The 27,737-nt window shown below is 49.6% G+C and overlaps 1 protein-coding gene across 1 annotated transcript in view; it reads left to right on the forward strand.

Moving 5' to 3' along the window:
- Positions 1-5,213: 5,213 nt before the first annotated feature.
- LOC142245104 (lanosterol synthase-like) overlaps positions 5,214-27,737 on the forward strand; it is a 100,496-nt gene continuing 77,972 nt past the window's right edge. The window contains exons 1-4 of the mRNA XM_075317434.1: positions 5,214-5,287; positions 5,904-6,063; positions 8,509-8,647; positions 8,729-8,837. Coding sequence (XP_075173549.1) covers positions 5,274-5,287; positions 5,904-6,063; positions 8,509-8,647; positions 8,729-8,837 — 422 coding nt within the window. The 5' untranslated portion in view covers positions 5,214-5,273. The remainder of the gene's footprint in view (positions 5,288-5,903; positions 6,064-8,508; positions 8,648-8,728; positions 8,838-27,737) is intronic.

Consider the following 27,737-nt stretch of genomic DNA (forward strand, 5'->3'; position numbering starts at 1 on the left):
TAAGAAGCTTATGTGTGTGGTAATATGATATCGATGGAGAGATGGATAGAGAGAAAGAGACAGACAGAGACACACAGAGAGAGACAGACAGACAAAGAGAGAGACAGATAGAGACAGAGAGGCAGACAGACAGACAAAAAGAGCCAGACAGAGACAGAAAGAGAAAGACAGATAGAGACAGAGAGAGAGAGAGAGACAAACAGAAAGAGACAGTGAGACACAGACAAAGGCAGACAGAGAGGGAGACAGAAAGAGGCAGGGAGAGAGTGAGAGAAAAACAGAAAGACACTTAGTTACTAACACTGGGTACTACAGCTAGTGTATTCATGAAAATCAGAATAAATCCACATGTGTGTTAAATCAGGGTTTTTTATTTAGATCCATAGACTTCTATGGGAGAGTTTAATTCGGCATTTAGGAAAGCATAGTGCATGCTGCAATTACTGAGCATCCGTGGGAAAAATGTCATCTGAAAAGCCCTATTGAGTCACATTAATTTTACTCAGATGGCACGCATCCACATAATACTCTGGTCTGAACAGGCCTTTAGACTGAGTTCACACAGTACAGACGAGGGACGGCACAAACAGTGTCCATGACCAAATTATTTGTTAAGTTTTCCTCCACCAAAACCCTATTTACACGTAGTGGACTTTTCATGTAATGCATTTTAGGGCTGCACATTTCAAATCAGCAGTTTCCCTATTAGGTTAAGTTCAGTGGCTTAACTAGAGTTTGATGGGCCCTGGTGCAAAATTTGGACCGGGGCCCCCCCTCCACGTACACTGACACTTAGGGTACGGGATAATAACACTGACACTCGGGGTACAGGATAATGATGCTGACACTTGTCTCTTACCCTCAGCACCCAGGTTTCCCATGTTCTGATATCCATCTTGTCCTCGGCACCCAGCTTTCCCATGCTCTGCTATACATCATTCCCTCAGCACCCAGATTTCCCATATCAGAGCATGGGAAAGCTGGGTGCTGAGAGATGTATAGCAGAGCATGGGAAAGCTGTGTGCCGAGGGAAAGAGCCTTTTTCCCTCAGCACAAAACATTCCCATCCCATGCTTGTATCTTTGTCCCCCCCTCGTATATAGTTCTCCAAATACTATAATGGCCCCCACATAGCCTTCCATATAGTATAAAGGGTCCCACATAACCCTTCATATATTAGAATACACTTCCATAGTCCTCCATATATTATAATGCATTTCCAATAGTCCTCCATGTATTATAATTCACCCATAGTTCTCCATATATTATACTGCACCAGTCCTCCATGTTTTATAACGCACCCCCATAGTCCTCCATGTATAAAGTAGCCTCCATAGTCCTCCATATATTATAATGTAGCCCCCATAGTCCTATATGTATTACAATGCAGCCCCATAAACCTTCATATTGTATTATGCAGCCCCATACTCCTCCATGTATAATGCACCCATATAGTCCATGTATAAGGTGTCCTTCATGTTTATTATGCAGCCCCATAGACCTCCATGTATAATGCAGCCCCATAGACCTCCATGTTTCATGCAGCCAGCCCCCCCAGGGCCTCCATGTGTCATGCAGCCAGCCCCCCCCAGAGTCTCCATGTGTCATGCAGCAAGCCCCCCAGGGTCTCTATGTGTCATGCAGCCAGCCCCTTCCCAGGCCTCCATGTGTCCTGCAGCCAGGCCCCCCCTAAGGACTCCATGTGTCCTGCAGCCAGCCCGCCCCCAGGGCCTCCATGTGTCCTGCAGCCAGGGCCCCCCCAAAGGACTCCATGTGTCCTGCAGCCAGGGGCCTCCCAAGGACTCCATCTGTCCTGCAGCCAGCCCCCCCCCAAGGACTCCATGTGTCCTGCAGCCAGCCCCCCCCAGGGCCTCCATGTGTCTTGCAGCCAGGGCCCCCCCAAGGACTCCATGTGTCCTGCAGCCAGCCCCCCCAGGGCCTCCATGTGTCCTGCAGCTAGGCCCCCTCCAAGGACTCCATGTGTCCTGCAGCCAGTGCCCCCCCAAGGACTCCATGTGTTCCGCAGCCAGGGCGCCCCCAAGGACTCCATGTGTCCTGCAGCCAGGGCCCCCCCCAAGGACTCCATGTGTTCTGCAGCCAGGCCCCCCCCAAGGACTCCATGTGTCCTGCAAATAGCCCCCCCCCAAGGCCTCCATGTGTCCTGCAGCCAGGCCCCCCCAAGGACTCCATGTGTGCTGCAGCCAGGCCCCCTCCAAGGACTCCATGTGTCCTGCAGCCAGCCCCCCCCAGGGCCTCCATGTGTCTTGCAGCCAGGGCCCCCCCAAGGACTCCATGTGTCCTGCAGCCAGCCCCCCCAGGGCCTCCATGTGTCCTGCAGCCAGGCCCCCTCCAAGGACTCCATGTGTGCTGCAGCCAGGCCCCCTCCAAGGACTCCATGTGTCCTGCAGCCAGCCCCCCCAGGGCCTCCATGTGTCCTGCAGCTAGGCCCCCTCCAAGGACTCCATGTGTCCTGCAGCCAGTGCCCCCCCAAGGACTCCATGTGTCCTGCAGGAATGGGCCCCCCAAGGACTCCATGTGTCCTGCAGCCACGGCCCACCCAAGGACTCCATGTGTCCTGCAGCCAGGGCCCCCCCCAAGGACTCCATGTGTTCTGCAGTCAGGGTTCCCCCAAGGACTCCATGTGTCCTGCAGCCAGGCCCCCCCAAGGACTCCATGTGTGCTGCAGCCAGACCCCCTCCAAGGACTCCATGTGTCCTGCAGCCAGGTCCCCCCCAAGGACTCCATGTGTGCTGCAGCCAGGCCCCCTCCAAGGACTCCATATATGCTGCAGCCAGGCCCCCTCCAAGGACTCCATGTGTCCTGCAGCCAGCCTCTCCGTGTACTCACTGATTTATAAAAAAAAAAATAAAAAAACAAGTACTCACCTGTCTTCTCCTTCCACCGCAGTTCTGTCCTCACCTCTACTTATTTCACCGCTGCCCGTCCTCACTTCTGTCCTCGTTCCCCCGTGGCTCCGGTCGGCGTCCTCCTGTGCTCTGTGCTCTCTCCACACACAGCAGTCGCACAGGAGTGACGTCACCGCGCAGGCACGGGGGAAGACTGATGATGCATAGAACGGTGCCGGCCGCTCTATGCAATATCAAAGCAGTGCGCGGTGACGGTAGCGCGGTGAGTGACGGGAGCGCGGTGAGTGACAGGAGAGCGGTGACGGGAGCGCGGTGAGTGACGGGAGCGCGGTGATGGGAGCGCGCTGACGGAAGCGCGGTGAGTGACGGGAGCGCTGTGACGGGAGTGCGGTGAGTGACGGGAGCGCGGTGACGGGAGCGTGGTGACGGGAGCGCGGTGAGTGACGGGAGCGCGGTAACGCCACCGCTGACACCAGGCAGGGGGGCCCAGTGTCAGCGGCGGCGACCGGGTCATATAGCGGCAGCCGCGCCACGTGGTCTGCGGCAGAACAGCGCATCTCCTCTCACAGAAAGGAGCTGGCTGCTGATCTGCCGGGCGGCCGCGGGCCCCTAAACTCCCGGGCCCGGTCGCAATCGCGACCTCTGCGACTGCGGTAGTTACGCCCCTGGTTAAGTTGAAGGCATCTGAGCAGTATCTGCACGGCAGCTCCCCCAACCTTCTTGTGACAATGATATTCCTGCTCATATCTTATGTGATACAGAGGTCTGTGACGGCATAAAAGTAGTCTTTGTACCCTCCAGACTTGTTCTCCAAACAATATCTCACTACAGATGTATCCAAGTTTAAATTGATAAATATCGCCTCACCTTAATAACTCATTACAGAAAAAAAAATTTTTAAAGGGGATGTCCACCTCTGGGGACATTTTTTTTTTACTTAACTGCATGTATACAAAGCTAAAAATCACTTTTGTAGTTCAGTTCAATAAAAAAAAAATTAGTTTTGCTTATACAAGACAAATCATTCATCTAGATGTCCCAAAGAGTCAGGAGGGCTTCATCAGAGAAAATAACTTTGCAGGAAGTACAAGTACAGGGACTGGACGGGAGAGATCACAGACAGAAGAAGGCCCTTGTGCAAGAAGAATATATGGGCCCTTTGCAGCCCAAGAGCTCAAAAAAATGCAAAGTTGCACCTGCTTTTGGGGTATAAATGGGCCCCCAGACCTCTTGGGTCCCTGTACGGCCGCACAGGATACACCAATGGTATCTCTGCCCCCGTGTGCAGTGCGCCTTTCTGACGCAGGGACGCGTACACCCGACTTCAGAGGTTAAGTGATGTGAGGGAACAAAGCTGCGCATGTGCAAGATTTGTAGAGAGCTGGCAATGACACCGACTCTTGTAAATCATGTTATCAAGTCCACAGGGGCCTGATTACATGCTAAGTGGGCCGACTAGTCAGGGAAACTAATGCTCCGTCGACTAGTTGAAGGGGTCATGTGCATAAGATAAAGTGACTTTAAAAATATGACCGGAAGTGTCGGTGACTTCGGATCATGCGCACTGAGCCTAAATCCGGCGTCTGAGACGGTGACAACGGACACAGGTATGCGCGTCACCACTGCTGACGCCGGGCATTCAACAGCATGTTAGCATGTCCCTGGGAGCTAAGAGAGCAGAATGAGCGCAGGAGCTACAGCCCTTGCGACTAGTCGCTGACCTCATTAGCATATCATAAAGGATCTTTAGAAATACTTTTTCTAAAGATCTCTTTATCTACTGTATGCTAGTGTATACAGGGAGGGTTAGGCAGGGATTAGCAATATGCACCCAGAACTGCTCATGGTCTTGGATGCATATTGCACCTGGCAGGTTTAGTGAGCAGTAAGTAGAGTTTGAGCTGCAGGTGACATAATGGGGTTTTTATTTATTTGTGTCACAACAAAATGGAACGGGAGGGTCGTGAGAAATATAACATAAAACCAGTTTCCTTTTATTTCCAGTGTAATCAGGAGCTTATTCTCCGCTCCTCCGCCTCCCGGCAGCGCTGACCTCACACTGAAGCGACAGCTGCAGAGACTCGGGGACAGCACTTGACGGAACACGCTATTCTGTATTTGTCACCACCCATTGGCTGATAGCTGATGGTCCCGCCTACATGTATACAGCTATCCGCGCTGTGATTGGCTCCTGCTGTCTCTGCTCATGTCAGGATAGCGTGATGTAGGATCTGGCGGCGCGGTGTTGTCTGGGAAATGTAGTCCTTTACCGTATCTCCGGCTATGGATTGAGAGGTTTTAAGAACTACAACTCCTAGAATCCTTTGGGTCTTAATGCGTTACCACTTTGGGTTTTAAGGGATGGAGCGGTAGACAGTAACCAGGTGCAGACTGCATAACAGAGAAATGAGCGAGGGAACGTGAGTATTAGGGAACTGTCCCTGCAGTCACCGGAGAAGCAGCCTGGTGACGATGCAACATAACCTTGTGCAATGTCAGGTTTAGGTTCTTCATAGCCCTGAGCTGGTTTTATTGTATTCTAGTCTGATGTTAAATCTTCTGAGTATAAAGGGGAATTGCTATTTATGCAGTTGTCCAGTATTTCTGATACTATTATTTGCAGTGATTCTTAAAAGACTATCCCAAACTCCAAGATCTTATACCAATATGTTGTAGGTGTACTAATAATAATATTAGCAAATATCTCCAATTAGAAATGTAGTATAGTTCTCCTGATTAGCCATGTCTCTTACCTCATGTGCAGGGCATTGCAGCTTAGGTATCCATGGTTATGACCACTCATATAGTGCTAGTAAGTTGCAAGTGGTCATAACCATGGATACCTAAGCTGCAATGCCCTGCACATGAGGTAAAAGACATGGAAATATCAGGAGAACTACTACATTTCTAAGTGCTAATATTATTATTACTACATCTACTACATATTGGGACATGATCTTGGAGATGGGAATACCCCTTTAATGGTAATAATTAAAAATAAACTTAGAAAGTAATTTTGCAATTTTTTTCCCCCAGGTGTCTGCGCAGAAGGGGGGGTCCTTACAAGAGCGATCCCGCCACAGACCTCACCCGCTGGCGCCTGTCCTGTACGGAGGGCAGACAGTGCTGGCGCTATGTGGAGGGAGACGACCGTCCACAATCCGCCCTGGAGGCGCACTCGCTGGGGCTGGACACGGTACCTAACACTTATTCACATGCAGCCTGTATTATTTTTCTAAGGAGTTTATAGAAGAAAAGATCCAGTATTGAAAACCTTATAACTAATGATACTTTTCTATAAGAAAGTGAAACACTCCCTTTAACTGCAGGAGAGCAGCACTAGGGATTCTCCACATTTGAGGACACTTTTTTTTGTTTTATTTTTTGTGTACTTACATTTAGGACTAAAAATCATTTTTGCAATTTGAGTGCATAAAACATTTGCATCATTTGGCTTTTTACCCGGAGCTTTATACTTTGTTGTGGTTTATGGTTGTAAAATCCAAAAAGTGGACATATATTAGAAAAAAAATCATACATAAAAAATCACCAGATTTCAACATCAAAGTGAAGTCTTCCTAAGGCCATTAATGCATAATGCAGACACAATGGAGCAAATATAGAAAGGTAAAATTGCAGGAAATTAGGTTTTTCAGTGCTACTCTTAGAAAATCGCAGAAAATTAAAAAATAAATCTCAAGGAAGTTACCTTTCAAATTGTTCAATACATAGTATGATGTAAAACAAAGACTGTGCCCAGCCTTCATCCAATGCACATAACCTTTGCATTGTGGCTTAAAAATGAGTTAACTGAAAGATCCTTCAGTGAGCTCAGTATGACGGTCTGATGGGAGAGTTTGTAAAGCCGGCTTTGCACATTACGACATCGCAAGCCGATGCTGCGATGTCGAGTGCGATAGTCCCCGCCCCCGTCGCAGGTACGATTTCTTGTGATAGCTGGCGTAGCGAACATTATCGCTACGCCAGCTTCACATGCACTCACCTGCCCTGCGACCGTCACTCTGGCCGGCGACCCGCCTCCTTCCTAAGGGGGCGGGTTGTGCGTTGTCATAGCGACGTCACACGGCAGGTGGCCAATAGCGGCAGAGGGGCGGAGATGAGCAGGATGTAAACATCCCGCCCACCTCCTTCCTTCTGATTGCAGCCGGGACGCAAGTAGGAGATGTTCCTCGCTCCTGCGGCTTCATACACAGCGATGTGCGCTGCCGCAGGAACGAGGAACTACATCGTACCTGTCGCTGCACCGGCATTATGGAAATGTCGGAGAATACACCGATGATACGATAACGACTCTTTTGCGCTCGTTCATCGTATCAAAAAGGTTTTACACACTACGACACCGCAAGTGACGCCGGATGTGCGTCACTTTCGATTTGACCCCACCGACATCGCACCTGCGATGTCGTAGTGTGCAAAGCCGCTCTTAGTCTCTTACCTGTTTGTTTCTAAGCTCCTCTCAGCTGAACATCTCAAAGCTGAATGATCAGGAACACGAAAAGGCTGGAAAAGCTTAACAGTGCAACCCCTTATTAAAGGGGTTGTCCACTACTTTTACATTGATGGCCTGTCCGTAGGATAGGTCATCAATGTCTGATCGGCTGGGGTCTGACACCCTGCACCCCCACTGATCAGCTGTTTTTGGTCCCGGTAGCGGCAGCTGCTAGCCTGGAAATGCTCAGTTCCGGCGCTGCTCCCTCTTCTGATAGCGGCGATGGCCGGGTACTGCACATCCGCCTCCTATTGATTAGAATGGGAGATAGATGTACAGCACCCGGCCTTGGCCAATGTCAGAAGACGGAGCTAGGCCAGAACCGAGCATTTCCGGCTGCCTCTGCCGGGACCAAGAACAGCAGATCGGCGGGGGGGTGCGGTGTCGGACCCTGGCCAATCAGACATTGATATAAGCCATCAATGTAAAAGTAGTGGATAACCCCTTTAATGAAACCTGACTTCAAAAATTATTTCTAACCCCAAATAAATGCATTTAAGTAAAAACCAATTGTCCCAAAAAGTGGACAAACCCTTTAAGTAAATACTTTTGACATTACTTATTAGACATATATGCTTTAAGTATCAGACTAAAGGAGGCATTACACTCTACGATTTATCTGACGATATGTCGTCGGGGTCACGGTTTTCGTGATGCTCTTCCGTCATCGTTAGTGACGTTGTTGCTTGTGACACCTACGTGCGACTCAGAACGATCGCAAATAGGTTGAAAATCGTTGATCGTTAACACGTCGTTCAGTTTCAAAATATTGTTCACCGTTTGGAACGCAGCAGACATATTGCTACGTTTGACACCCTGCAAACGACGAACATCATCCACACGACCGCCTTGGTCTAACAATATATCGCTGAACGATGTTGCGTCGTTTGTGAGATGTGTACGTGTGACCGCTAATAAACGACCTATGTGCGATCTCGGCAATTCGTAACTACGATCTGGGCGTGTCACATCGCTAATGAGATCGTCAGATAAATCGTAGCGTGTAACTGGGCATTTTGGCTATATTCACACATCCGTTATCCCTCGGACAGCGCACTGATGCGTTTTATTGATCCATATACATCGGTATAAGCTGATCATCAATAACGCGGCTTTTACTTTCTCATGCAGAGTGAAATTTTAAAAGACTTACCCAAGGCGAATACGGCCCAGGATGGAGCAGAAAATGGATTAACATTTTATTCTGCCTTACAAGCGGAGGATGGCCATTGGGCTGGGGATTATGGCGGCCCACTGTTCTTGATGCCAGGTGAGACTTGTCAGCGATACATGACCACCATCACTACATCCGACTCCCATCTACTTGCTGTAAATCTGTGATACTCTTTAGGTCTGCTGATTGTATGCCACGTGACACAGACGCCCCTCCCTGACGCTACCAAGAAGGAGATGGTGCGGTACCTGCGATCTGTGCAGCTGCCTGATGGCGGATGGGGCCTGTGAGTATATGACTGACTGCACATACATAAGAGTGTGTGGACGTGCTGCGCACATTCAAGTCTTTGTACTCAGATTATGGCTGTGTAGCACCCAGGGATATGGGGTACTCTGTCCCGGGCGATGGCTCTCTTGGAGGATGTCACGGTGGTGGCTGTTGCCCGATTCCATGCCCTGGGCCCTATATGTAATGAGGATATTTTTACAAGGAATTAAATTAGTGTTCACACATGACCCCACTTGCGGTGTTGTGCCTATATGGATGGAGCCGCCGCTGCAAAATGTCACTACTGGTGCTTGTGTTATTTGCAGCTTGGATGGTAGACCCTCCGCAAGCAGGATCGGGCCCCAGAGGATGGGTGATGTGACAGGTGTTAGAAAAAGGGAGTCCACACTAAGGTTTAGTGCAACTGGTTTTTGTCCTTTGACAATACAGACTATCTGTGGTGGCCCTTGACAAAGGACACGAAACGCGCGTCGGGCCTAGACCGTGGACATTTTTTGATTGCGGCATTCTGTGCCTTGTATGTACTGATGCACCCTGCATATTATATTAGTGTTACTTTTACCTTTGATCCTTTGAGATATTGACTTATATATGGGTCTGATAGATCCTCGCAGGAACTCATGGTTGATAGTTTATATATGGTAGCATTGTAATTTTTGAACATAGCCAGAGTGGGGGTATATCCGATATCGTTACCCGTTTGGGATGTATATTGTGTCCCACTCTGACTGTTTTCAATTCATATACTGATGTCCCGATACCCACCCCTGTGGAGTTTTCCATCTCTTCTTGTAATTGTCTCCCATGCCCCACTGTGACCCAAATTTTGTGTCACAGATTTGGTGTATACCATTTTTTTTAATAGTTTGTATTTTGCACATCCTTAATAAAATTGTGTTGGGCAATATTTACTCTTTCGTGTGTTTTGGACACAGTTTTTTGGTTTTACTCACAGCAGGCTAGTAATAACTGGTTGCCCAAGGCCGGCTGGTTTCGCCTCCAGGTCCCCTTCGTTTCAGTGCCAGTCTGGTTCTCTGGTACCTTCTTCCCCTGCACCTGTCTCTGGTAAATGGGTCCCCGTGGCGTACGGGAACTGAGGGTCCCTGTTCGGTGGTTTGTCCACTTCTGTCCGCCTGACGGTAGCGTGAACCCTGTGGGGATGGAGTCTCTGCTCCTGTCCTCGGCTCTCCCTTTGCTACTGAGTCTTCGGATTCGTAGGGTTAGCAAGGTCCTTCATGGTCCCCTCGCTGTGCAAGTGTTAACAGGCCGCCTTGGAGCTATTTCCTGTCCTAGGGTCCTGTACCCCGTCAGTGCATAGTTCTGGGAGTACTCCACCGGCAACCACCTCTCCTGGGTACCAGGTCACCGTTAATCCGCGTCAGACCGTCACTTCACTTCCACCTTCACACACCACTGTGTACTGACTACAGACTCTCTCTGACTGCACTGTCTCACTGCAGTTTCCCTTCTGACTACTGTCTGCTGTGTCCTCAGTCTGCCCCTCCCACCTGGTTAACTAGTGGACTGGTTTGGCTCCACCTCTAGGTCGCCATCCATTGGTCCAACCCTAGCTTAGTACCATTGTATGGGGGATTGTTGGGGAAAACTGGGATTACCTGGGTATTTGGTGTTACCGGCACTGGATCTCCGGGTCCCTAATGAGGGGGTAGGCGCTACTTCCTTGTGGGGATGCAGAACCTTGAAGCACCCTGATGGCTTCAGGGGCCTGTGATACTCTTTAATTCTGCTGATTGTATGCCACGTGACACAGACGCCCCTCCCTGATGCTACCAAGAAGGAGATGGTGCGGTACCTGCGATCTGTGCAGCTGCCTGAAGGCGGATGGGGCCTGTGAGTATATGACTGACTGCACATACATAAGAGTGTGTGGACGTGCTGCGCTGATTCAGGTCTTTGTACTCAGGATATGGCTGTGTTCACACAAGCGTGTTAATTTCTAAAGACAAGAAAAACAGTCCGATTACGCTAATCACACTTTGAGCAGAGTTTGATTACAGTTTGATCAGACTGGGATCCATTTTTCTCATATGTGGAGAGAAAAAAAAAGTGAGTCCATAAAAATCGGACCGCACTCAAATGTCATCCGAGTGCTGTCCAATTTTTTTCATGGTCCCATAGACTTGAATGGAGGAGTACCGTCCAATTCTTGGAGGCAAATTGTGCGTGCCACAAGTATTTTCACTGGACTGCTCGGTGCAAGGAAAATATCGGAAATATGCACTGCCTCATTGAATAACATTGGTCCAAGTGCAATCAGATTTATTTTTTTTTGTTGACAAATCACACTCAGATCGAAAATACGGACTCCTGGATGAAATCTGTGTGTATGATTGCACGTAACATACCCTATAGGTTTATCTAGGTGGAGTATGAGAGCACAAGCTAAAATTCATTTGATAAACATGAAATGTATTTTTTCTGTTTACTTTGTAGTTACAATGAATTTATTAACCCCTGAAAGGGAACCTGTCACCAGATTTGTTCCCTATAAGCTGCGGCCACCACCACTGAGCTCTTATATACAGCATTCCAGAATACTGTATATAGGAGCCCAGGCCGCTCTGTAGACTGTAAAAAAGAGCTTTATTATAATCCCCTGCTGGGAGATTGGGTCCAATGGGAGTCACTGGTCTCGGGTCCATCGCTTCCTCTATCCTGTGCAGTCATCGTCCTTCTTCCTAGCTCCGTGTGGATGACACCGATGGATGTCGCTCGTAGAAAGTAAAAAACACTTTTATAGTACTCACCTGCAGGGCAGTCTGGTCCAATAGGTGTCGCTGCTCTCTGATCCGGCGCCTACTCTCTGCGGTGATCTACATCCTCCTTCTACCCAGCCCAGTATGGATGACGCGTGTAACGCCTGCCTGGATCCACAGACTCAGACGGGCTGTAATGGACAGGCAGAGGGAAGCCACTCACCAAGCAGGACCCCTAGAACCCTGAAACCCTTTAACCCCTATACAGGGATTTGGAATTACACAGAGCCCAAGGTGATCACTACATGTGAGAAGGCTGCAGTCCGAGAAAGTAGTACTCAGGCAGGGTCAAACCAGGAATTGCGGAACAGGGACAGAATCGACAGGCAAGGACGTAATCAGAAACAAGCAGAGGTCAAAACCGGATCGGGCAGCAAGGTACAAAAACAGCAGGAAGAAGGGTAGTCAGGAAACAAGCGGTAATCAGCACAGAAAATCACAGGACAGAACAGGAACCAGAATTTTCAGAACTATCTCTGGCAGTGGTCAGCAGGCAGGAGGGGCATTAAAAAGGGTGTGGTGTCTTCCCATAGGCTGTAGCTGAATGAAGGTACTTCAGCTGAGAGACACCCGCCACCTACAATCAGCCAGTGGCACTGCAGATCCCCAGGAAACCCAGACCAGTGTATGTGCAGAGCCTGCGCCCACCGGCGCCGCTGGCATCGACTCCTCTCCTATCACCAGCACTATCCACGGCAGGAATACGGCGTCGCCTGGCTATCGGAGTAGAAGTCGATGGAGTGGACTCCGGTGGTGACGTAACAACACGTCTTCGTCATCCACACAGGCCAACACTGCAGTCCTGCGCAGGCGCCCTTTATCTGCCCTACTGAGGGCAGATCACAGTACTGGAATGCGCAGGAGCGAGGAAAGGTTACAGACCGCCCATGCATGCGCACTACAATACTTTGATCTGCCTTGAGCAGGGCAGATCAAAGTGCGCATGCGCAGGACCACAATGCGAGGGACGAGTTAATATTTTGACTAACATCATTGACTTAACCATATGACTAAAAAGCGGGAGAAAAAAACCCCTCAATGTAGTGAAATGGCGGGGGGAAAAAAAGCCATTACTATTTGGGCTTTTCTTTTTACTGCATTCAGTGTGCAGTATAAACCTAGCAGCAGGATTCTTCTGAGTTGTTTTTATTGTTTGTTTATCGGATCAAAAATAACAACATAATTTGTTTTAAATATTTATATATTTGCTTTGCGTTGCTATCCTCTAACAACCATAACTTTATTTTTTCATCGGAAAAGCAGTGTGAGGGCTTGTTTTTGTTTTTTGTTTTTTTGTGGTGAGCCACAGTATTTATTGGGGTACATACAAATTTTGATTTCTTTTTATTACATTTTTGTGCTGACCCAAAAATGGAAATTATACAGCTATAGCGACATGTAGATATATCCCGTTGGGTGGCGATATTGGTGTGCAATGGCTACGGAACCGTTTGAATGCCATCAGCGATTGAAAACGATATATAAATTGTTAAACAGCTGCGATTGGAGAAAGTGCTGGCTGTATAACACAGCCGCCATCTTCCCTGTAAGGAGGGAGCTCATACACGTTCATCTATGCTGACGTGCATTCTAGTACTTAGATACTTTTCTGTTGAGAAAAAGGTGATGGACACATTGATAAGTAACATAAAGTGCAGACTCTGGGTGTGCACTGCAACAGATCACCGGTGGTGAAGGGTTTTATATAAATACTTATCAGCTATATCATTATAACTACCCTGCTAATATTGTGTAGATCCCCTGACACCTACTGACCAGGCGACCTTCCTTACACTACTTTTTGTGGTTAGTAAACATTATTCAGGGAACACCCCACGTGTGACCCAGACATATCACATTCACAATTTTGCTCTTATCAAAATTGCTCAGATCCCTACCCCTGGCCATGATTACTACTTCCCAAACATCAGTGTCAGGTCTGTGTCATGCTTTGGGGAGACCTCTGGCTAGTCAGGGACTAGAAGGTCACAACACCTTATGGTCAGGTCTACAACTTTTGATTGAATATACCGTAATTTCTTTTAGTGCTGGAGGGGTTAAGGATTTTTCCCTATCTGGCTGTCCTTTGTAGCCTTAATCTCTGGTGCAGCTCTTTTGTGACCACTTCCATTCGCTATAAAAATTCCACAGTCTTACCCTCTAATGCTGGTTATAGATTCTGATTCTATACTGACCACTTTGGATGGAGCCTGTCTCTGGAAGAAAGAGAGGAGTCATGACTATTGCAGCTGTGGTGTTAGCTGCATTGGAGGAGCTTGGAGTGTTTTCATTTTGTGCCTATTTTCTCTCTGTCTATTCGTTGTGTTGTATTATTGCAGTGATGAGACTAGTGTTCTTGCCGGCCTTCTCACTAGCCAGGGTGAGTTCAGGGCAATCGAGTGACGAGGCATGTAACGGCGACAAGGCGAAGGACCCGTGTAGGGACATTAAGGAGCGTAGGGTACAAACTCAAGTGACTTGCAGTGTGTGGCTTCTATCCCTGTCACCAGGGCCTTCCTTCTATACTATGTTACCTTTGTGTTGCACAGCACACTGTTCATCTGTACACTGTTGTGACATTCAGTTTTAAAAGCTGACTGTCCATGTGCCAGGTAACATCTCCCCCGCTTACCAGGTGCCATGTTATTGAAATATTAAGTGTTATTCACTTTAACTTTAATTTTAAAAGTGATCTGTGTATTGTCTATGCTTTGGAATATAACAATTAAGAAGTGGTTATTCCAAATTGTGAATAGCCCCTTTAAGGAGTCCTTTTACATTTGAATTTGGTCGTTAATTATTTGTTTATTTTTTTTTTACGAAATCAGAAAATAAAATTTGTACTGATTCTATATCTATGTTCCTCATAATAAATAACTATCTTATACATAGGCATATTGAAGATAAGAGCACTGTGTTTGGCACGGCGCTCAGTTACACCTCTTTGCGGCTTCTCGGAGTGTCACAGGATGACCCAGATATGACCCGCGCCCGCAACAATCTTCATAGTAAGGGTAAGTTCACATGAGATTTTAGCATCAATCCAGCGCATCTCACAACTGACAATCGTTTGCAGATAAGATGTCAGTATATTTTTCCCATGCTTGATCCGATGTAACCAACTTTCGTTGCAGGAGGTGCCATTGGTATTCCTTCTTGGGGGAAATTTTGGCTATCTGTGCTGAATGTGTACAGTTGGGAGGGAATGAACACTCTATTCCCAGAGATGTGGTGAGTTTCTTATTGGATTATTCAGACTTGATATGACTTTATTGGTGGCTGTGACCGTGAGATAATTATCTGTATCAATATTAGTAGCATTTACTAAAAATCAATTGTCTGTGGACACAGTCCCCTGACACCGCGCTTAGAAAAATTGGATTTCTACCCTTCAAATGCTCTTTTTACTCTAGATCCTCTCTTCTAAAAATGCTACTAAGTGTGGAAGTCAGGAACATCGCATCCTGCGTGGACAGTGAGCGTCTGAAGCCGGCTACACATACACCCAGCGTCAAAGAAGCTCAATGCTAATGGGTACAAAGCAGTGCGCATGCGCCCACTGGGGTGTGATATCATGCTGAGTCAGCCGACTAGCCAGGGAACTAACGTCCCTGCAACTAGTCACTGACCTTATTAGCATATCATAAACGATCTTAAGAAATACTTTTTCTAAAGATGTGTTTATGTATGCTACAGTGTTTTTCCTAAAATAAGACCTCCCCCAAAAATAAGCCCTAGCAGGGATTTTAAGCATTTTCATAGCAAGGCTTAAATATAAGCCCTCCCCCGAAAATAAGCCTTAGTCGCGGTTCAATAATGAAGTGTCAGTGCAAAAAGATACTACAGGACACTTCATTATAGAAAGCGGACACCCTGCAATTATACTGACCAGACGCTGAGCGGCAGAACCTGTAGTGATCGCACCCCCGCACACATCACACACACAATCACACACCATACACACAATCTCCCTTCAGATCGCTCACACACACTCACCACATCCAGCGATACCGATCCTGAGAAGCCGTACGGTGGAGCGCAAGGACCTGGGACACATGACTTACTCCCATCCCTTAGGCTGGGGTAGAGGCTAGAATGTACGGGCTTCTGACAGGTATAACCTGACGGACGCACTCTGTACCACTGGATGGAGTGTGTGTGTGTGTATGAGTGTTTGGGTTATGAGTATGTGTGTGTGTGTGTGTCCGTCCAGCAGCAGGAGGCAGTGTGCAGCATACTTGCTGGCAGCGGCTGCCGGAGATCACAGGGAAGATTTCGGAATTACTTAGCCATCCAGGGTCTGGTAAGTATGAGTCTCCTGGAAAGTGGGGGGGTCTGTTTTTTTGGAAACCGTGTTTCTCCAAAAATAAGACTGCCCCCAAAAGTAAGCCCTAGCGCTTTTTGGGGGGGCAAAAAAAAGTATAAGACAGTGTCTTATTTTTGGAAAAACAAGGTACTACATGAAGGGACTGTTAGTGAGGGATTCTAGATAAGCACCAGAACTACTAGTGGTTCTGGGGGCACTGGAAATCTGACAGAGCAAGGGAACCACTCAGCAGATTTGTCCCCTAAAAGCTGCGGCCACCACCAATGAGCTCTTATATACAGAATTCTACAATACTGTATATAAAAGCCCAGACCAATCTGAATAACGTAAAAAACAGCTTTTATTGTACTCACCTGCAGGGTGGTCTGGTCGGATGGGCATTGCTGGCCTTGATCCAGTGTCTCCTGTCTTCTTGCGATCGCCGTCTTCCTTCTTGCTTAGTGTGGATGACGTGTCTGACATCATCCACAAAGAGTCCTCAATTGCGTTTCTGTGCACGTGCACTGCTCTCTGAGGGCAGATCAAAGTATAGTGGGTGCATGCGTGGGCGGTCTTAATATTTCCTTGCGCACTACAATACTTTGCTGTGCCTGCAGCAGGGCAGAGAGAATTGCGAAGGAGCACAATGGAGGACTCTTTGTGGATGATGTAGGATGTGTCATCCACACAAAGCAAGAAGGAGGACGGCGATCACAAGAGGAGAGGAGGCATTGGCTCAAGGTCAAAGCAGACTACAATACTTTGCCCTGCCCTCAGCATGGTATAGAGAAGTGCGCCTGTGCAGGAACACAGTGGAGGACTCTGTGTGCATGATTTAGGATGCGTCATCCACATGGAGCAGATAAGGAGGAAGGTGATGGAGAGAGGAGGCGCTAGACTAAGAGCAGCGACGCCCATCGGACCATACCGCCCCCCAGACGAGTGTAATAAAAGCTGTTTTTTTACTTTATGCAGTGCGGCCTGGGGTCTTATATATAGTATTCTGGAATGCTGTATGTAAGGGCTCACTGTTCATTGCTGAAGTTTATAGGGGACAAATCTAGTGACAGGTTCCCTTTAATCAGCACCGCTCTGCGTTACATATAGTCTCCGCATATCTTCAGGTATTTTTCTAATAATCTTGCAGGGAAAGTAATGTGAATTATCCTTTCCCACTCTTCTCTAAAGCGGGCTTTACACGCTACGATATTTCTAGCAATTGCTATCAATATCGTACGCAAAAGCACCCGCCCCCATCACACATGTGATATCGTGTGATCGCTGCCGCAGCGAACATTATCGCTACGGCATCATCACACGCACTTACCTGGTCGGCGGCGGTGCTATGACTGCCGAACAATCCCTCCTTCAAGGGGGAGGTGCTTTCGGCGTCACGGCGACATCACCGCGACGTCACTAAGCGGCCAGCCAATCAAAGTGGAGGGGCGGAGATGAGCGGAACGAACATCCTGCCCACCTCCTTCCTTCCTCATTGCTGGTGGACGCAGGTAAGGAGACGTTCCTCGCTCCTGCGGTGTCACACACAGCGATGTCTGCTGCCGCAGGAACGAGGAACAACATCTACTAACAACCATTAACAATTTTTGGTTTTAGGACGACCCCTCCATGGTGAACGATTTTCACCACTTTGGAGGATGTTTAAGGTCGCTGGTAAGTGTCACACGCTGCGATACTGTTAATGACGCTGGATGTGCGGCACTAACGACGTGACCCTGACGATAAAACATTAACGATATCGTAGCGTGTAAAGCCCCCTTAACATCTAGTGTTGTCTTGTAGGCTTCTTCCCCAGTGGTTCCCTGCTCACCCCAGCACCATATGGTGTCACTGCCGTCAGGTTTACTTACCCATGAGTTACTGCTATGCTACACGTCTGAGTGCCCGTGAGGATAACTTGATCCGCAGCTTGAGACAAGTAAGGGGCAGAAGACGTATTTTATCACTTGTATTTTATCAAGTAGGACATGTATTTACACATTTGCTTCTCATGCAGGAGCTGTACGTGCAGGAATATAGCAGTATAAATTGGCCGGCGCAGAGGAACTGTGTTGCTGCTTGTGACCTGTATACACCGCACAGTATCTTACTGGACTTTGCCTATGGTAGGAGGCATTGATTATCGTCAGTGCAGCATTTGTACCTATACAATTATGCAGATTTTTATGTGTGTTGTTTATCTTAGAATTCAAAATTTAAATAAATTAAATTTAATGAGATTTTCACTTTTTATGATTTTAAAGGGAATCTGTCAGCAGGTTTTTGCTCCCCCATCTGAGAGCAGCATAATGTAAAGACAAAGACCCTGATTCCAGCGATGTGTCACTTACTGAGCTGTTTGCTGTCATTTTGATAAAATCAATGCTTTCTCTGCTGCAGATCTAGCAGTTATACAGAGTTCAGGAATATGCTGGACTACCTGCAGCATGCCAAGTAGTCCTGTAATGATAACCTACTGATGATTAATCAGTGATTTAATCAAAACTACACTGAGCAGCTCAGTAATTGACACATCGCTGGAATCAGGATCTCTGCCCCTACATTAGATTAGGTGGCAAAAACCTGGTGACAGATTCCCTTTAACTTTTCAGTTGAAGTATTTTATTCCCATAAGTCATTTTGTACTTTTCTTCTCAGTCTTGTTGAATGCATACGAGGCGTACCACATTCCTGCTCTTCGCCGGCGTGCTGTGCATGAATTATATGACCATGTAACAGCAGATGACCTCTTTTCCAAGTGTATCAGCATTGGTTCAGTAAGTCTCCTGGAAACATGAATTATTTATTGATTTTTTTCTTTATCGTTCCTATGGGAGACCCAGACCATGGGTGTATAGCTTCTGCCTCCGGAGGACACACAAAGTACTACACTCAAACGTGTAGCTCCTCCCTCCTAGCATATACACCCCCTGCTAGCCAGTTCAATGCTTTGTGTTTCAGGAGGTCACACACACATGCATTCTCTGATTTTTGATTTTTTTTTTGGATCAAAGATTTGGAAGAAAAGCGGGTCCAGTCTGGACTCCTGGCATGTCCCTTCTCACCCCACTGTGTCGGCGGTGCGGTTAAGGTTGATATTACAAGGCTGGAGCCTTCACATGCCGCGCTCCTTCACATCCTCTGAGAGGCTCTGGGTTGAAGTGGGAGCCAACACGGTTCTCACTGCTTTGCAGGAGACCGGTCTCCATCCGCAGCCCTGTTCAGGATTCTGCTGGACGGAGCGATCACCCCCCAGGGACCTGGCAACCTGCGTCTCACAAGCTAAGTACATGAGACGTTATTACCACAAAAGTGGTCTTTCCAGGGGTCCTTTATACTTTATTTTCTGGGGAGAGTGTGTTTTATGTTTGTGTTCACATTTCCGGCCGGTTCTCCAGTTTTCACTGGAGAACCGCGCCGATGGTGCCTGCACGCCGGCCGCATGTTTAAATCTAGGCCCCGGCTTCGCCTGAGGCCTAGTTTCGGTTTCCACTGCCCCTGCATGTCAGTCATGCAGAGGGACAGCGTGGCTCCGCCCAGCGGCTGTGCAGTACAGGGAAGGGACACTCCTCACTGAGGAAGGATTCCCTCCCCTGTCTACCTCATTTGCCGCTCTCAGAGTAGGCCCCGCCCCCTCTCCTCGCTCCGGTCGCCATTTTCTCAGCGTTCTCTGTGCCTGCATAGGCACAGAGATTCCACATTGTGACAAGTGGGGGCCTGGGCTGAGGGACTGGAGGGCACAGAAATGTATGTTAAACAGTTTGGCAGCCACAACCTCCGGTTTGTGCAGCTGCTTATTTGGTCTGTTTATATACTCTGCTGGGGGCCATTCCTATTAGAGCCCCCACCTCTGCAGCATGTCTCACATCAGAGCAAGGCTGCAGGGTTGTTTTTAATTTACACTGTATGAAGACTCGTACGGCCTGTACCGAGCACATATACACAGTGGTCACTCAGCCTGGAGGCTCATCAGTGGTCCCTCCAGCTGCTCCGGCTTCGGCGGCTGAACCCCCGGTTTGGGCAGAATCCGCTCTTTCCATGGGACGTCTGTCCCGAACTCTGCTGAGCAGGCATTAGCCCCCTTCTCAGGGTGTTTCTGCTGCTACTCGCTCAGCAAAGCTCACAGAGGACTCTCCTCTGGTCTCACACCCCGTCCTCCTTAAATGGAGACGCAGGGTCCCCTGTCCTTCCCCGTCCCGCAGCTCTGATTCACGAGCTGACTCACTGGACGAGGAGGATGTCTCTACCAGGGGCTCGGACGCTACTTTATGTACCATGATCTGTCCGAAGGTGACGCAGATGCTAATGATTGGATTGCGTCCATTATACTTGTACTGGACCTCCATCCGCCTGTATCAGGGGAGCATTCCCCGCTGGCAGAAAGGCATCAGTATACCTTAAACAGAACAAGGAGTGTGTTCCTTAACCACTCTAGTTTTCAGCCCACTGTGTCCAGGCCCACAGCCTGTCCTGTCAGACCCCAAAGCGGAGTTCTGATGACTGTTTCTCCCTCCCACCAGAGGTGGTCAAGGAGTGGGCTAATTCGCCAAGGGTGGTCCCTCCGGTGTCTAGCCTTTCAGCCCGGATAGTTGTATCAGTGGCTGACGGCACCTCTATAAGGATCCCACTGTACATTAATTTTGTACTGGACCTTAATCCGCCGGAGTTACCTTGCCTAAGAGAACACGGAGTGCGTTCCTTAACCACTCCAGTTTTCAGGCCTCTGTGACCAAGCCCAGAGTCTGCTCTGACAGACGCTTCCCGTGAAGCGTGGTTCTGATGACTGTTTTCCCTTTCCACCAGTGGTGGTCAAGGAGTGGGCTCATTCACCAAGGGTGGCTCAGCCTGGACCGTTATATCAGTGGCTGATGGCTCCTCACTTATAGTTTTGCTGTCCACCAGGTTGTCCTTCTGGCCAAATCTGTATAAGGGCGGCAGGAGCTTCGTTCTCCTCAGCTTTCCAGCAGTGCGGGCTTTCGTAGCCTTCTCTGCTTCTCTAGAGGAGATGCATTCCCTCACAGGGACTCTATGCCCGAGATGGTTGTCTGAACTTCCAGACTTCAGTCTTTTCATGCTATGCCATGTCTGCCATGCTGGAGACTCTCACCGCACCGCGGTGGCCTCGGCTAATTTCCTCGCTATCCGCAGGCTCCTGTGGCTTCGGAAGTGGAAGGCAGATGCTTCTATAGAAGTTCCTTGCTGGGCTCCCTCTTGGGACCAGTCTTTCGAAAACAACTGGATGAAATTGTTAAGGAAGCTTTTGGCGGGAAGAGTTCTTCCATGCCACAATCCTAAACCAGGAAACCTGTCCAGGGCAGGAATCAGTGGAGGTTTTCGTTCTTGCGTTCCTCCATCTGATCGTTCTCTACGCCCTCGGCCTCGTCCACTAGTTCGGCCAAGGATCGTAAACCCAAATGGCGCTCGAAGCCGCGTCTTCAGAAACCGCAGGAGATGCTGCCACTAAGTCAGCTTTCTCCGGACTATTTGGCCACGCCAGCAACGTCCTTGGTCGGTGGCAGGCTCTCCCACTTTGGCGACGTATCATTTTAACACGTCTCCGATCAGTGGGTGCGGGATTACATCTCCATGGCTACAGGATAGAATTCTATCCACCCGCCAAACAGATTTTTTCTGTCAACTCCCCCCTGTTCCAAGGCCGCCGCCTTCTCTCAGGCCGTAGCATTCCTGTAGGCCAATGGAGTAATTGTACCGGTCCCTAACTGGGAACGGTTCTGAGATTTCTGCTTAAATCTTCTCCTAGTCCCCGTAGAGGGCGGGTACTTCCGACCTGGATCTCAAGCTTTTCAAGCATGTTCAGGTGCGGCGTTTTCACATGGAGTCTCGGTCTTGTTCCGTGTGTTTTTTCACCGGATCAATTGATAACCCAAGGACATTCCCTAGCATCCATCATCGCCATCTGAGATGTCTATCTGCATGTGCCAATCGCAGTTTCTCCAGCGTTGCCTACGTTTTTGCAATCGGAGTGGTCCAATTCGTGGCTCTTCCCTTGGGGTTAGCCACGGCCCCTCGAGTATTCTCAAGGTTGGGGCAGCTGTGATTAGGGTCCTGCACCTCTAGGGGTTGGCAGTGATCTTTTGCCCTGAACGGCCTTCTTGTCGGGGCTTCATCCAGTGCAGACTCTTAGCAGAGTGCCTCGCTCACTCTCGCCACGCTAACCAATTCGGGTGGCTTGTCATTCTGTCCAAGACCACTCTGACTTCGAACCAGAAGTTCACGTACCCAGGGACGCAACTCGAGACTCTGGCGGCACTTGTGAAGCTGCTCTTAGTCAAACAGTAGTCCCTCTGCGGGTGGTCGACGTCGTTCCATCAGGCACCGAATACAGGTACTGGATCATATGGTGGCGTCAATGGAAGCGATTCCCTTGCCCAGTTTCTAATGCGTCTCGGAGGCTGGATATTTTCCGCTGTTGGAACAAGCGAACTTCCTCCTTCCACGGGGTGGTGGCTTCGCCACAGAACAGGGGCTCGTTTCAGTGGTGGCTTCGGCCACTCTGTCTCCGGGACGCTCCTTCCTGGCCCCGTCCCGGGTGATCCTCACCAGGATGCTAGTCTATCCGACTGGGGAGCAGTATTTCTCCACCATGGAGCGCAGGGCGCTTGGACTCTGTCCGAATCAGCCCTCTGGATCAATGTGCTGGAAATCAGAGCTGTGTTTCTAGCTCTCTTATCCTTTCACCATCTGTTGGCGGCTAGGCACATTCGAGTCCAGTCAGACGACGTGACAGCGTTTATCTACATCAACTTCCAGGGCGGCACATTCAGCCGCCTGGCAATGTTGGAGGCTCAACGCATTCTTCAGTGGACGAAGGACTCCTAGTCCACCATATCCGCAGCCCACATCCCAGACGTGAAGACTGCGAGGCAGATTATCTCAGCTGTCCATCCGCGGTCCACGATCCTCAGGTTTTTGCGGCAGACGCACTGGTGCATGTTGGTCCCAGCTTCGTCTGTCTTACGTGTTTCACCCTCTAGCTCTTGCCCAGAATCCTGCGCAAGATCAGTAAGGAGGGCCGTCGGGTCATTCTCATACTCTAGACTGACCCAGGCAAGCTTGGTACCCTGACCTGCTCCATCTGTCCGTAGTGTTGCCATGGCATCTTTCGGACCGTCCAGACCTTCTCTCAAAAGGTCCGTTTTTTCCGCCAGAATTCTGGATTCTCAGATTGACGGCGTGGCTCTTGAGTCCTCGGTCTTGACGACTTCTGGTATCCCTCCTGAAGTCATCCCCACTATGACTCGAGCTCCGAAGTGTCCTTTGGCCGTTTGGCCTTGCCGACCCTCCTGTCCCTTCTACAGTCCGGTCTACAGCTTAGGACTATTCCTCTTTAAGGGACAGGTCTTGGCTCTGTCAGTGTGTGCCAGCGCGTGTCATCCGGCTGGCTCAGGTGCGCTCCTTCAAGGGCGCATCTCACATTATTCCGCCTTACCGGCGGCCTATGGAGCCCTGGGACCTTAATCCGGTCCTCACGGTTTCCGGAAACCCCCCTTTGAACCTCTTAGGGAGGTTTCTTTGTTTCGTTTTTCACAGAAAGTGGTCTTTCTTGTGGCCATAATTTCCCTCAAGAGAGTCTCTGTTTTGGCTGCACTCTCTTCGGAGTCACCCCCTTTTTTGGTTTTTCATCCAGACAAGGTGGTTTCCGTCCGACTCCGGACTTTCTCCCTAAGGTGGTTGCTGCTTCCACCTTAACCGGGGCATTTTACCTGCCTGCCTTTTGTCCGGCTCCTGTTCATCGCTTTGAAAAAGCGTTGCATATCCTGGATCTGGTGCGGGCGCTCCGGATCTATGTGTCTCGCACCGCTGTTATTAGACGGTGCGCCTCTCTCTCTGGTGCTGACCACTAGTCAGCGTAGCGGTCTCTCGGCATCTAAGCCGACCCTGGTTCGTTGGCTTAGGTTGGCCATTTCCGATGCCTACCAGTGTACTCAAGTGCCTTCCCCGCCGGGGATCAGGGCACACTTGACCAGAGCTGTCGGTGTCTCTTGGGCTTTCAGGCACCAGGCTATGGCTCACCAGGTCTGTCAGACTGCCACTTGGATTAGTCTGCATACCTTGTCGAAGCACTACTCAATGCAGGCTCATGCTTCGGCAGACGCGGGCTTGGGCAGACGCATCTTTCAGGCGGCTGTCGCCCATTTGTGAAGTTAGGTTTCGCCTACTTCTCAGTTTGTCTGTTTATTCCCACCCATGGACTGCTTTAGAACGTCCCATGGTCTGGGTCTCCCATAGGAACGATAAAGAAAAAGAGAATTTTGTTACTTACCGTAAATTCTTTTTCTTATAGTTCCGTCATGGGAGACCCAGCACCCTCCCTATTGCCTGTTGGCAGGTTTCTTGTTCCGTGTGTCTCCACCGGCTGTTGTTGTTGCAGACAGAGGTTCCGGTGGTTCCGGGTTTTACTCTGTCTCTACTTGTGGGTGGATGTCCTCCTTCAGCTTTTGCACTAAACTGGCTAGGACTGGCTAGCAGGGGGTGTATATGCTAGGAGGGAGGAGCTACACGTTTGAGTGTAGTACTTTGTGTGTCCTCCGGAGGCAGAAGCTATACACCCATGGTCTGGGTCTCCCATGACGGAACTATAAGAAAAAGAATTTACGGTAAGTAACAAAATTCTCTTTTTTTTTTTTAAAGAAAAGAAGGGAATTTTGTTTACTTACCGTAAATTCCTTTTCTTCTAGCTCCTATTGGGAGACCCAGACAATTGCGTGTATAGCTTCTGCCTCCGGAGGCCACACAAAGTATTACACTTTAAAAAGTGTAACCCCTCCCCTCTGCCTATACACCCTCCCGTGCATCACGGGCCCATCAGTTTTGGTGCCAAAGCAGGAAGGAGGAAACTTATAAATTGGTCTAAGGTAAAATCAATCCGAAGGATGTTCGGAGAACTGAAACCATGAACCAAAAGAACAATTCAACATGAACAACATGTGTACACAAAAGAACAACAGCCCGAAGGGAACAGGGGCGGGTGCTGGGTCTCCCAATAGGAGCTAGAAGAAAAGAAATTTACGGTAAGTACACAAAATTCCCTTCTTTGTCGCTCCATTGGGAGACCCAGACAATTGGGATGTCCAAAAGCAATCCCTGGGTGGGTAACAGAATACCTCGATAAAAAGAGCCGAAAACCGGCTCCCTCTTACAGGTGGGCAATTGCCGCCTGAAGGACTCGCCTACCTAAGCTAGTCTCTGCCGAAGCATAGGCATGTACCTGATAGTGTTTCGTGAAGGTGTGCAGACTCGACCAGGTAGCCGCCTGACACACCTGCTGAGCCGTAGCCTGGTGCCGCAAAGCCCAGGACGCGCCTATGGCCCTGGTAGAATGGGCTTTTAGCCCTGAAGGAATCTGAAGCCCCGATGAACGGTAGGCTTCAAGAATCGGTTCCTTGATCCACCTAGCCAAGGTTGACTTGGAAGCCTGAGACCCCTTACGCTGGCCAGCGACAAGGACAAAGAGCGCATCCGAACGGCGCAGGGGCGCCGTGCGAGAAATGTAGATTCTGAGTGCTCTCACGAGGTCTAACAAGTGCAAATCCTTTTCACATTGGTGAACTGGATGAGGGCAAAAAGAAGGCAAGGAGATATCCTGATTAAGATGAAAAGGGGATACCACCTTGGGGAGAAATTCCGGGACCGGACGCAGGACCACCTTATCCTGGTGAAAGACCAGGAAGGGGGCTTTGCATGACAGCGCTGCTAGCTCAGACACTCTCCTAAGTGAAGTGACTGCCACTAGGAAGGCCACTTTCTGTGAAAGGCGAGATAGAGAGATCTCCCGCATCGGCTCGAAAGGTGGCTTCTGGAGAGCCGTCAGCACCTTGTTAAGATCCCAGGGTTCTAGCGGACGCTTGTAAGGTGGGGCTATGTGGCAAACTCCCTGCAGGAACGTGCGGACCTGCGAGAGTCTGGCTAGACGCTTTTGAAAAAACACTGAAAGCGCCGACACTTGTCCCTTGAGAGAGGCGAGAGACAAACCCTTGTCCAATCCTGATTGAAGAAAGGAAAGAAAAGTGGGTAATGCAAACGGCCAGGGAGCAAAACCCCGATCCGAGCACCAGGCTAAGAAGATCTTCCAAGTCCTGTGGTAGATCTTGGCGGATGTTGATTTCCTGGCCTGTCTCATGGTGGCAATGACATCTTGAGATAACCCTGATGACGCTAGGAGCCAAGACTCAATGGCCACACAGTCAGGTTGAGGGCCGCAGAATTCAGATGGAAAAATGGCCCTTGAGACAGCAAGTCTGGTCTGTCTGGGAGTACCCACGGTTGCCCCACCGTGAGGTGCCACAGATCCGGGTACCACGACCTCCTCGGCCAGTCTGGAGCGACGAGGATGGCGCGGCTGCAGTCGGACCTGATCTTGCGTAACACTCTGGGCAGTAGTGACAGAGGGGGAAATACATAGGGTAGTCGAAACTGCGACCAGTCCTGATCTAACGCATCTGCCGCCAGCGCCCTGTGATCCTGAGACCGTGCCATGAATGCCGGGACTTTGTTGTTGTGCCGGGACGCCATTAGATCGACGTCCGGCGTTCCCCAGCGGCAACAGATCTCTTGAAACACGTCCGGGTGAAGAGACCATTCCCCTGCGTCCATGCCCTGGCGACTGAGAAAGTCTGCTTCCCAGTTTTCTACGCCCGGGATGTGAACTGCGGAGATGGTGGAGGCTGTGGCTTCCGCCCATAGCAGAATCCGCCGAACTTCTTGGAATGCTTGACGACTGCGTGTGCCGCCCTGGTGGTTGATGTATGCGACCGCCGTGGCGTTGTCTGATTGTATTCGGATCTGTCTGCCCTCCAGCCACCGCTGGAACGCCTGTAGGGCTAGATACACTGCCCTTATCTCCAGAACATTGATCTGCAGGGAGGACTCCGTCGGAGTCCAGGTTCCCTGAGCCCTGTGGTGGAGGAAGACCGCTCCCCACCCCGACAGGCTCGCGTCTGTCGTGACCACAGCCCAGGAAGGGGGCAGGAAGGATTTTCCCTTCGACAAAGAAGTGGGAAGAAGCCACCACTGAAGGGAGGTTTTGGCTGCTCTTGACAGGGAAATGTTCCTGTCGAGGGACGTCGACCTCTTGTCCCATTTGCGGAGAATGTCCCACTGAAGTGGACGCAGATGAAACTGCGCAAGGGGAACTGCTTCCATTGCTGCCACCATCTTCCCTAGGAAGTGCATAAGGCGTCTCAAAGAGTGTGACTGACCCCGAAGAAGAGATTGGACCCCTATCTGTAGTGAACGCTGTTTGTCCAGCGGAAGCTTCACTATCGCTGACAGAGTATGAAACTCCATCCCGAGGTAAGTCAGGGATTGGGTCGGTGTCAATTTTGACTTTGGGAAATTGATGATCCACCCGAACCTCTGGAGAGTCTCCAGGGCAATGGTCAGGCTGTGCTGGCAAGCCACCCAGGAGGGTGCCTTGACTAGGAGATCGTCTAAGTAAGGGATCACCGAGTGGCCCTGAGAGTGTAGGACCGCCACCACTGTTGCCATGATCTTGGTGAAGACCCGTGGGGCTGTCGCCAAGCCGAAAGGCAGTGCCACGAACTGAAGGTGTTCGTCCCCAATGGCGAAACGCAAGAAGCGTTGATGTTCGGGTGCGATCGGCACATGGAGATAAGCATCCTTGATGTCTATTGATGCTAGGAAGTCTCCTTGTGACATCGAGGCGATGACCGAGCGGAAAGATTCCATCCGAAACCTTCTGGTGCTGACATGCTTGTTGAGCAGTTTGAGGTCTAGAACGGGACGGAAAGACCCGTCCTTTTTTGGCACCACGAACAAGTTGGAGTAGAAGCCG

The sequence above is a fragment of the Anomaloglossus baeobatrachus genome, chromosome 7, assembly GCF_048569485.1.
Source record: "Anomaloglossus baeobatrachus isolate aAnoBae1 chromosome 7, aAnoBae1.hap1, whole genome shotgun sequence".
In the NCBI taxonomy this organism is placed as follows: Eukaryota; Metazoa; Chordata; class Amphibia; order Anura; family Aromobatidae; genus Anomaloglossus; species Anomaloglossus baeobatrachus.